The sequence below is a fragment of the Xenia sp. Carnegie-2017 genome, unplaced genomic scaffold (genome assembly GCF_021976095.1).
Source record: "Xenia sp. Carnegie-2017 unplaced genomic scaffold, XeniaSp_v1 HiC_scaffold_20, whole genome shotgun sequence".
Lineage (NCBI taxonomy): Eukaryota > Metazoa > Cnidaria > Anthozoa > Malacalcyonacea > Xeniidae > Xenia > Xenia sp. Carnegie-2017.
The window spans coordinates 12,539,683-12,551,278 of NW_025813483.1; the positions used below are offsets into that span (position 1 = coordinate 12,539,683).

General features: G+C 35.5%; 2 protein-coding genes across 5 annotated transcripts; one reads left to right on the forward strand and one right to left on the reverse strand.

Moving 5' to 3' along the window:
• Window positions 1-82: 82 nt before the first annotated feature.
• LOC124441483 (beta-1,3-galactosyltransferase 1-like) lies at window positions 83-1,536 on the forward strand. Its single transcript, XM_046991970.1, has one exon. The coding sequence runs from the start codon at window positions 143-145 to the stop codon at window positions 1,397-1,399; it is 1,257 nt and encodes a 418-aa protein (XP_046847926.1). The 5' UTR covers window positions 83-142; the 3' UTR covers window positions 1,400-1,536.
• On the reverse strand, window positions 1,238-8,462 carry LOC124441482. 4 transcript variants are annotated; one of them, XM_046991968.1, is made up of 9 exons: window positions 8,248-8,462; window positions 8,048-8,133; window positions 6,112-6,283; window positions 5,022-5,671; window positions 4,507-4,563; window positions 4,240-4,407; window positions 3,747-3,881; window positions 3,248-3,537; window positions 1,238-2,435 (listed from the first exon to the last, which is right to left on the reverse strand). In XM_046991968.1, the coding sequence occupies exons 4-9, from the start codon at window positions 5,557-5,559 to the stop codon at window positions 2,238-2,240; spliced, it is 1,386 nt and encodes a 461-aa protein (XP_046847924.1). In that variant the 5' UTR covers window positions 5,560-5,671; window positions 6,112-6,283; window positions 8,048-8,133; window positions 8,248-8,462; the 3' UTR covers window positions 1,238-2,237. The 4 variants fall into 4 exon arrangements, with proteins under 4 accessions (XP_046847924.1, XP_046847922.1, XP_046847923.1 ...); XM_046991966.1 differs by having other exon boundaries at window positions 5,022-5,900; XM_046991967.1 differs by having other exon boundaries at window positions 5,022-5,903.
• Between the last annotated feature and the right edge of the window lie 3,134 nt (window positions 8,463-11,596).

Below are 11,596 nucleotides of genomic sequence, written 5' to 3' on the forward strand. Positions count from 1 at the left end.
CCTCTGCATTTTCCACGAGCAGTGATAACTTGATACTTGTTTACCCCTTTTTAACAATAGTTATTCTGCTTGATCAGTCACCTGATTACGGCTTAATTACGACGATTTGTGTGATTGTGTGTGACTTCCTCGAGCGAGGAGAATGCAAACATTTATACCTGTTGCTTGGATTTTAAGAAAATTTACATTACGGAAAAAGAAAATTGATGGATATAAATTTGCGCACGGAAGAAAAACACAATCATCGGGAACAAGGACGATGGCCTGTTGTCTTTTAAAGTCGATATGTACTTCTTTATATAACTTGGGACGGGCATGGAGTAGATTATGTGGTCGTTATTTTATTTTCACTGTGCTTGCGTTTACTTTATTCTTGGTAGTTTACATTTTAAGTAATATGTATACTTACATTATTGAATTTTACCTGCCTACGATGCAGGCGGACCCCATTAAAGTGGATGTGTCTAAATTACCCATAATCAAAAACCAAGAACACTTTGTGCCATCGATTATTGAGCCCTTGCCAGTTAAAGGATCTTTGTTCATCCTAGTACTCATAAATTCGGCAGCTGCTAGCCAATTTCATTACGAGAAACGAATGGCAATTCGAAACACTTGGGGTAAGGCAGTGGATACAAATGATTGGCGAATCACATTTTTTCTTGGGAAGACACCTAGCCCACAACATGATGAAAAGCGTTTGGATGAAGCAAAGAAGTATCGTGATATTATTATAGGGGACTTTCCTGACACTTATAGTAAAATAACGCAAAAGTTGATGATGGCTTTTCATTGGGCTTCCAAACAAAACTTCAAGTATTTACTAAAGACAGATGATGACGTGTATGTGAACATACCATCTTTGATTAACTGGATCAATACAACACCACATCCTGATAAACAACTATATGCAGGAGTATTATATAAAGCTAACATTGTTCGGGATCCATTGCATCGTCATTATGTCAGCTGGACAGATTTACCACAAGTGCAATACCCTTGGTATCCCAAAGGGGCATTATATGTCTTATCCAGTGGGATTGTTAGGGATATGGTACGCATAGCAAGCCATATTAGAATGATAACAGTTGACGATGCTTATGTAGGTGTGTTAGCATCACACCTCGGTATCAAACCAGTGACTTTGCATGGTTTTATACAATGGAGTTTTCTTCCAAGTATAATAGAGCTATTTGACAGCTGTAGTTTCTTGAACATATTTGGAATGGCAGATAACTTAACACCAGATAACATATATTTTATTCATCAAAAAGTAACATCACTGAAGGATTCATCAAGTTGGATGTGCATTCACATTCAGCATCCATTGTTGGTGACTGTCGTTCTATTATTGATTATAATTGTAATTGTTTACAGACTCACTAGCAAGATAATTTAAAGGGGATTTTATTATTATAGAAAATATAATTATTGCAAAATAGAGTAATTTACTTTGTTGATTTTTCACAATACTCAACAGTTATAAATAGATATCTATGAATTTTATGTAAGATTATATAGTTATATTATTATGAAGCTGGAAGTTTTGTAATCCAGGCATTATTGTTGAAAATATAAAAATTATATTAATATTATCTGTAATTGCAACTGTGATTTTTCAACTGGCTGTGCATTTCATTGTGTGAGCAATTATTCCGATGTGTAGATAATTGCGAGGCTCTGTTTTTCATTGAAAATTACAATATATAAGAAATGAAAGCCAGCCATTTTGAGTCTCTTTCCTTTTCAAAATCTTCATTAGTTAATTGGAATGAACTTAATCCCAGAAATCAGGTATTACTGAACATTTTCAAGGACTGCGGAAGATCGATAAACTTGGAAAGGCAAATATTTATGTATGCGTGTTCTACTTAATTAGTTTCTATTGAAATCAATACATATTTTTTTACATGGTAAATATATATGAATAATTGGCCTCAAATCATCGAACTTCCGCGGTCCAATGTAAACACTGCCAACAGCCTTTTGTATAAAACAATGTCTTTCTTTTATATCGGCCTCCTTGACAGAGAAAGAAAGGTTAAGTATCTACCAGGGTGTGCGGAAACATTTACGCAAGACAAGAACAAGATGACATTCAGTCAGGACATTACACGTTACCCAAAGAAGTAGCAAATGAAAATATGAGTAGGAAAATATTTGTTTGGAATATCAATGACCAACAGACACTTAAGATTCCGCTAGCAGTAAAGGATTTTTTGATAAACATTGTTCCTTCAATTTTTAAACATTAATCGATCGGATGTCAACTCAAAATAGTCAACAAGAAGTCTTTCTACGGATTCCAATGTTACATTTGTTTGTGTTTTTATTCCAGTTAGGGAGTGACTGTCCAAAAGGAAGAACAGATCTAATATGGGTACTTTTTCTTTACAAAGCTTCATATTGGCGTAAGCGTTATAAATCCGGTAGCCCTGAAATGGTAGATATGGATTTTATTCAGCGCGGTGCAGACGTCGTAAGCGTTTTCACTCAATAGAGGAAGTGGCAATTTTAGTGTGACATAGATCAGTCCTAATGAAGACAATCGACTGAAGTATACAATCGGTTGAAATATACAAGGACTCAAATTTCTACGTCAGATTGCTCCTAGACACTAGAATGGAGTTGTACTTGAACTGTTCAAACATTAGACTGCTATTGAGGTAGATAACAGACTAAAGTATATGAGAACATAAGATTCTACATAAGATCACTCCTGATTCACTCAACATCTCAGATGTCAAACAAAAACCTAATTCAAATATTGCCTTAAAAAGCGCTAATTCTATGGTGAATGGCCTGAAACTCGAGAAAAACCAAGAAACACAAATGAAAACCGAAAAAAACTCAATAGCAAACCAAGAGAAACCCAAAAGTTCTAAAGAGATATGTTTGGGTTTCTATTGGTTTTTTCTTCGCTTTTTCTCAGTTTTATCTTGGGTTCTTGGTTTTTCTCGGGTTTCAGGCGATTCACCATGGAATTGCTCTTTTTCAAGCAATATTTATATTTGCTACCACGTCAAAGTCTCTGTTTAATAAAAAATAAGTTGACAACATGGAAACTTTCGGGACGACGTGGGTTAGGAAAAAGGGAATACCATCCATCAAATGTGTTCATTAGGAATCACCTCACTAAACTGGGGCCCATATGCAAGAAATGCAGGTCACTCGTGAATTAATATCCGTAAAAACCTAGCATGTAGAAATTTTTCGAAGCATATACAATGTGTAATAAAATACTTACCAACGAGGAATATTCGACCGTAGACGGTAGCAAGGTGCTCCAAATAAATTGCGCGTGCCTTGTCGTATTCATTGCCTCGTGTATCAGCGGCAATATTCGATTGATGATGTTAGCATAGCTGACGTAAGGTAAATTTCTGATGAAACCAGGATTTAGAATGAGAGCATTTTCAGGCTGCTGCATGGAATGATTGAGTAAAGTCTTGAGACGTTTTACAACTTGATCAGCAATGCGGTCACTGCTTAATGATTTTAAATGCTCAGATGAAAGGATCGTTGATCCGTTTTTACCTAAACGGAAAGCACGTTAAATTAAAGTTGTGTCTAGATAATCCTGTGGAGACTATCGAGGACCGGTGGTGATCTTTGGTTAATATAGGTAATCAAAACAGGCAAGGACGTAAAATAGGGCGGAGCCGCAGAGGGGGGGAGAAGAGTTAACGACACAAACCGACAATGTTCATTGCATAAAAAATAATACATAAAATTATTCAACTTACAGCTGGAAAAGATCTTTGAGCACAAAGGACCTTGATAAACAGCATCGTATATTGTTGACTGAGGATCACCCAAAAACCATAACGTTCCATTTTTTCGAACTGCGCGCTTCTTAAATTTTACTTTTTTTGGTCTGTCTGCAATAATTTTTAAAATGCACCATTTTTTGAATAAAAAGTCTTCCCTGACAATGCATATATGAATTGTACTGTTAAATATACTAAGGAGGATGGCAGCAAAAGGAAACTAATTCCTTGTTCTTTTCTCACTCCTAATAAAACATACCCTACAGTGCTCAAATCACAAATGTTTTTCATTTTAGTAAGAGCGTTTGTTTTTTAGCTACGTTTCTCCAGAAGTGATGTTCACGTAAACAAAACAAAACCAGGAGGATTACATAAACATTAAACTTGCTGTCACATGCTTACTTTGTCAGTCATAATCTCGTCAGTATTTATACATACACAAACAAACTATATTTCCAGGAACTCTTACCGTCAATTTTAATGTAAGGACGCCATTTCAAGGAACCTCTGACATACTCCCAACTTCCCAAACCGTTCCACACAAAACTGCAACCTCGGCAACAGCCGTAACATCGATGGTACTGAAACAACCCTGCACGATCGTAACAGTCACGAAACGTCATATGATATTGCAGCTCTGGAAGGCAAAGAAGATATTTTGAACGTTTAAAATAGTTTTGACTGCGGAGAGTTGAAGCGAAAGTTTTGATTATATACGCGGATGCTGTATACTTACTGTGAAGCAAAGAGTCGCCTTTTTGTTGGGGAATATAGAATGAGTGTTTCAACCTGCCTAAAAATTAAAACAGGACAAACAATTATTCATTTTTCAGTTCATTAATGCTTTGGTGATTGTAATATGCAAGCATATGATAAATTATAATCACAAGCCATAAAGAAATATCATGGGCACCGACTAACAATTTATCTATTAGCAACAATCCGATTTGTTAAACAGCCGTAGCTGCGATGCTTATTTACATCAGGTAATTTTGGAGTGGATGTATAATACTATGCATTGCTTCAATGTATTACAGTATACTACAGTATACTACAGTACACTACAGAGTAGATCGGCTCAAAAGTCACATGATCTAATTCATATTAGACAGATCTTTAGAAAATTGCCAGGCGTGATTAGTAGAATTGAAAATATTGAATAATGAACACACATGAAAGCTCCTGTAAGACTTAGTTTGACACACTTTATCAGCCTACACTTCAATGTCTCCCCAGTATGTAACGTCATACCTAAAACTCTTTGCTGTCTTGGTGGTCTGTTAATTGCAACGCACGCTGTGTAAATAAGATAAGCAAACAGCGTATATTGACCAGATACAACAGGAAGAAATACGATTTCGTATGTACCATTACGAAGATCAAACACAGTAGCTGTGGATATTGATGGTCCTTTTATATACACCTGCCAACCATCACCCCCGGTTGTGCGATAGTATCCACTGGCGTTTTTCGTCCTAATGTAAACACGACTAAAGTCTCCGCTACGCTGAATGACTTCATTGGTGACGTAACTAGTCATAACATCAGTCCTTTGGTAAGGGTTTATAATCGGGCATTTATTCTCCACACATTTCTCGCAGGTGCCAGTTATTTCCCTGAGGTCCAATTGCGTGCGCTGAACTCGTGCCCACGTTCTTAAAAAATTTGCCTCGTCGTCATTCATTAGAAGAAGACTCCATGTCGATATATCGATTTTCGGAAAAGATCGAAGAAGAAAGATGATTATTGCAATCATGCATGTTACGTAAATCCGTTTGCGGTTCTTCATTGGAACACCAAAGTTAAGATCCTCCAAGGATACAAGGGTGTTCCAGTTAAAATAAGGGATCCCTGAGATGCCTTCCGAGATTGTTGATGAATGCCTGTATAATTCCAAATCCCTGTAATACGGATGTTTACGATTGATGGTTTATGACACGTCTTCAAGAAAACAATATTTTTGAAAGGATGTTCAAGAATCAATATTGAAGTCTCGTGACATTCGATGACTAGAATGATTCATAACTCCTGTGTATACTCAATATGGTCTTGATAAGTGGAGACCACTTGGCTGTCAAAATTATTGTAAGAATCCACAAAAATCCAATATGAACAAAACCAGATCGGGAACTACTAGCAAAAAATTGTCAATCAGCTGGATATTTAGCTTCAATATCTTAAAGATGAAAGCAAATGTGATTTATGCAGCACTTTGATTCAACTCTAACAAACGCTTCATTCGCGAGAAATTTAGACTATACACTACAACTGCCAATGGGGTTCCTGTGATGCTGTGAATCACTTGTTCAACACAGCTGTTAGACATTAAGATTCTACACACCTCGAGTAATAACACAATAACAACGAAACAGAAACGTTATCAGTCTTCTAAAGACGTTTCTTTGCGTACTGCGTTTGAACTCCAGCCGTCTGGTCGTTTCATTTCAATGCATTTGAATAATAGACACTTTTCAGTAAACGTTCATGGCGTGATCCAATTCAAGAGGCATGACCTAATTGACATAAGAAAACAAAATTACCAAATTATGCACATCACTTGTATATATGAACCAATGCAGCAGAAATCACAAGATAACTATAATCTCTCAACTGGAGACTTGAAACGAAAACAAAACATGGCAATTTCTTTACATACCGAATGTTGCAATAGAATCATATAAGAATCAATATCAAACAAGTAGATTATCTTTGTAAAGCAGATTTCATTAAAAACAGAACTAAAATAATAGGCAGTAGTAAGACGTACGGCCTTTGACATACGAACTTTATTTAATTTGTACCCATCAAGATTAGTTTGACCTAAGGCTAAATAAAAAAAACATCCCGCTGACTAGCTGAGATAGAAATTCCAACCACGGGTGTCCAAGGATTGCTTGCAATAAACAAGCAAAGACGTTTTACTCGTTGATCATTTACAATAAACTCATTAACCCCGCTGTTGTTTCGAAAAGTTTATTTTGCTAAATGAATATGTACCGCCAATTTCCAATTTTCGTCTGAGAAACGTGTCACGTGGGCTTTTATTGTTCGTAACATTTTCCTCGCGTTTACCAAACTGGCACTTTGTCAAAAAATGACAGTCTGTCACCGACAGTCGTTTTTGTACCAATACTGATTTTTGTACTAAAAATCAGGTTTGGTATAATATATTCATTCTCTTCACACTGTTTACTACAGACATATGGACTGCAAGGAAAGGATCGCTATATCTTCTATGTGGTGTGATTTGTATTGTGATTGTTCACTTGTTCAAGAGATCCATGAAGATCCCTAAAGATCATCTGCTATCCATGCGTACGTATTGCTCAGGATAGAATGCTGGATAAAAGAAATGGTGGTTTTGTGCATGTTACAAACATGAAACAGTTGTGCTTCTTTTACCTATTACACATGCAACACGGTGACAGCTGGATCAAGATTGTCAAGGTACGTCAAAATGCAAGAAGACAAAACAAAAATTTCATAAATTTGTTGGATTTCTTTAGGCAACTCAACATTTATAAAATGCAAAAACAGCAAGAGGTGAACGCAAAATCTCGATTCAAACCTAGGAGAATGACTAAAAGATTATGATTATATTATGACGACCATTTGACTTTTTTGAGATTACAAAAACTTGCAAATTAATCGCAATTTCGTCATTATATGAAGTATCGTGAGTAACGAAAACATGCAAAAATGCGGTAATGACTCTTGTCAGGTGTCATCTCAAAAAGCGCTTTAAGTACCAGATTACTATGCTCCTAAGCAAATGGTAAAACTTTTTATGAAAGAATTATATAATTATCATTTAACAAAGCCTGTATAAACATCAGCACACATGTCCTTTTAAAAAGGAAAGAAGTCTTGAACAAACGCGGTAAACAAATTATTTGAGGAAGAATTTCGACGAAATTGCAATTCTCCAACAGATGCCAACATACAATTAAAATTTTTGCCATTTTTCAGTCCCATAGAAAGCAGAACGAAAATTATCATTATGCTTTCACTACTGGCAAAAATTTACCGTAATATTTGAAGCTCACAACAGTGCCGTTTAGTGCATGGGCAAATATTTAAAGTGCAACAACATTGCTAAGGAAAGATTGCCATCTTTATGCCACGGCAGAAAAATTGTCGGAATTCTTTCTTTCGCTACACGTCTGAATTATTCACAACTGTAACATAAATTTTAATGGGAAATGTAATGACAGAATAAACGCTTAATACACAACGTTAGATACTTAGCCAGTGTAAAATGAACTTTATCGACTTACAGTTTGGTTGTAATGCGCCGTCTAAGTCCTTGATTTTTGGGCAAGTTTTGTCTACAGGGTATCTCTTTTATCTTCGAAAGATGTAACTAAAAAGCAATAGTTAATGACTTATATTTACATCCATCCAGCACGACAACGTAATAGCAACATCTTCGAACATAGAATGCCTTTGAAACAGTTTATTTACAATTCGCACAGACCTTTTTTTCAGGAACAAAGAGAAAGCAATTTTGCTTACGGCTTCACTACTAAGTCAAATAGCTTATTTACCGAGGCCATGCGAATCATTCATCCGTTTATATTCCTAATTTGAATATGTAAATGCATGAGAGTGTTGAGCAGTGACGCAGAAGGTATGTACGCAAAGGAGACAAACACTTTTAAAATCTATTAAGAATCCAACGTTTCAACTTGATCCCGTCATGTTTCACAAAGAACCCAATTCTCAACCTCCTTACCTTGAGAAAATACTACAAGATTAAACAATATTGTTGATCTTAAGCGACAGTAACAGGTACAAGACCAAGACAGGTGCAAGGCAATTTACGTCACAAAACAATAAAAATGTTTTTATTATAAACAATGACCGACTACTTGTGTATCAAAAGAATGCGAAGTGAGAATTTTGTGAAGAAGCAAATCCTTTGTACGCGTAAAGACGTTCTATTCCGCACATTATCGTGTGTAGGTGTTTAACTCTACAAATGATAATTTTCAAAACTGCGATAAATATTATTTACATCAAATTTATATGCGATTCGTGCTCAATTTTCAGTCTAATGAACATTTAGCATAAATCTTTCAAAACCTACAGACAAACTGTCCAACCCTTTGTGAACGTGATGTCATCAAAATATAACACGCAGCACCAAGTTTTCAAATTACCGTTCATTGGATAGTATAGTTTTCTTCGTACGTTATACGAATAAGGGAGAGGATTCCAATTTTCTAAAAGTAATATACAGTAAATAACTTAGGATAAGCGCAATGGGAGGAAAGAAGCTGTGGTGACGATGAAGGGGAAAATAAATTGAATGTTTCCATGTACTAAAGATTGAAAGCGAAATAATGCCAAAGAACGATCTGATCATTTGGACATTCCATGACCCGCGCCAACTTCTGTGAATAAAGACCTCCTATTTATGACGTAATGATCTAACCCGCGCCAACTTATGTGAATAAAGACCTCGTATTTATGACGTAATGATCTGACCCGCGCCAACTTATGTGAATAAAGACCTCCTATTTATGACGTAATGATCTGAGTATCCAGAAGATTTTCGTCATATATGGGCAAACTTAATGAAAGGTCAATAAGAAACATTGATGCACACTTGGGAATATATTTATTCTGAATTAACAAGAAAACCCACAGACTTTTGGAGTAACATATCCTTTTTCAACGCGTTGGTAAACATGAAAGTATTCAATAGAACAGAACAATTCAGCAACTAGAAAGTAGTAACCTTAATTGACTTTTCATCGTAACGTTCCGCAACTCACGTTTTGATTTCACCACAAAAATCTGGGGATAGAGCAATTTTCACGGTATGTTTGTGACTTTGGGTGTCTTTATTGGCACTCCAATTCATTCGACTATACACCCTTATTTTTTACAGGGGTGGTGTGAAAAACTTTAGGGGGGGTGAGCTGGAACAGAACTGACGTAAGACAAAGTAAGGGTCTAGAATTTAAGGTGGTCTGGTTGCGCAGCCATCAAAGGTAATATAGAAAGTTGAAATATTTACATGAAAAACTTAGTTGAAACTGATTTGTTTTGTTAAACTTGGGGGGGGGAGTTAAAATGTCTCTTAGAAGGGTGAACAATTTATTTAGGGGGATGAAATCTGATGTCTAGGGGAATGGCACCCCCCCAGCACCACTGTAAATTTGTCCATGTTTAGAGCTTCTTAGTCTCCTCCCATTTCATCCTCTAAAATTGTCAATTTAATATTAACATAAAAAGAAGCACACCTCCCATTTATCCATTAGACCATGATACACTTTCAAACTTGGTCTGAAATATGATGAAGCAGATGCTTCATGTCAACAAAGCACAATAGAGTGAAATCACTAAGCTTATGGGAGACCTTGGTGTTCACCAAGTTTGATAATTTGGCAGCAACCAGCAATAAAGCTGACCTGATTTTATAATTCTGGTATATGCAAACAGTTAAGTTCACAACTATTCAGTGTTCTGTCTTCGTCGCCCATCCAAAGCTCCACACTAGTTTCTCTACAGCTACAGGCAATAATAAAGATAACCAAAATATGCAATTTATTGATTGTTTTTGAGGTTACTGAGCACTGAACTATTAGCAAATATATCAGAATTAAAATATCAGATGAGTATGTATTAATAATATGTTCAAAAATTTTCATAGCCAAAGTAAAACAAACTATGCTACTAATTAAGTTACTACAAAACATCATAATTCAAAGAATGTTTCAATGCATGTTATAAAACACTTACGGATAGCAAGAAAGTGTCTGGATCATGTGTCCAAGAGCTACTGCTCCAGGGACAATTTTGTTGCTAGACTAGATGAACAGAAGAGAAAGAGAGAATTGTCCAGTCTGCCAGCTTTAAATATTTGTAGTGCAATATTGTTACTTCTTTATATAAAATAGAAATGTCATACTTTATTAGTACAAGAAAAGTTGTTAAACCTGACAATACACAAGTGTCAAATGCATCTTACCATTGCCACAAACCAAGCAAACTTCCCATCCACTTTTACTTTATCCTTATTGAAAATAAAACAAAACTTGTACAACAGCAATGTGGATGAGCCACTGAATTATACATATACATAAATATATTGGAAGGATTATTGAAGCCAGTCTATAATATACACAGTTTAGTGGATTGAACTACCTTACACAATTGCCCCATGTATTTTTTTACAAGTGATGTAGATCCCAAACCAACTGCAACATTTAAATAGAATGCAATTCATTTAATTGTTACATATAATGAAATCGAAATCTAGTGCAATACATACACATACAAATTGTCAGGGTGGATTGAATTGTAGCAGTGTTATGCCTTCATGTTTACTTCATTGACAACCAAAACCTGGCTATGCCAGATAGCTACGAACTAGACACTTCCCAATTTTTTAACACTGAACTATACAGCACTATACATGGATATTGTGGTAATTGTAATTCGAAAAAACAAAAAGGTATGTTTTTTTGCCAATCTCAACACTGTTTTTTTCTTATTGCGATTTATTTTACACTTCTGGTCAATGAACAAATTAAAACCAACTCCAAAAGTTAACATAGTTGTATGCGTGTAGACTGCAGCCATTATTTTTCTATCGTTTTCACTCTTTCAGTTAGGGGCCGTTTTATATATTGATAGTAGCATAACTTCCAAACCTGACTACCTTTGTCATAAAATAAAGGTTCTTTTTTCTGCCATTTTAATATTACCAATAAAATATCTAGTCCAGCTGCGCCAAAGTCATTAAGTGGAAAATGAGCATTGGTAAAGTATATAATTAGTTATTTAATTTAATATGCTTTTTAGTTTTGTAATAC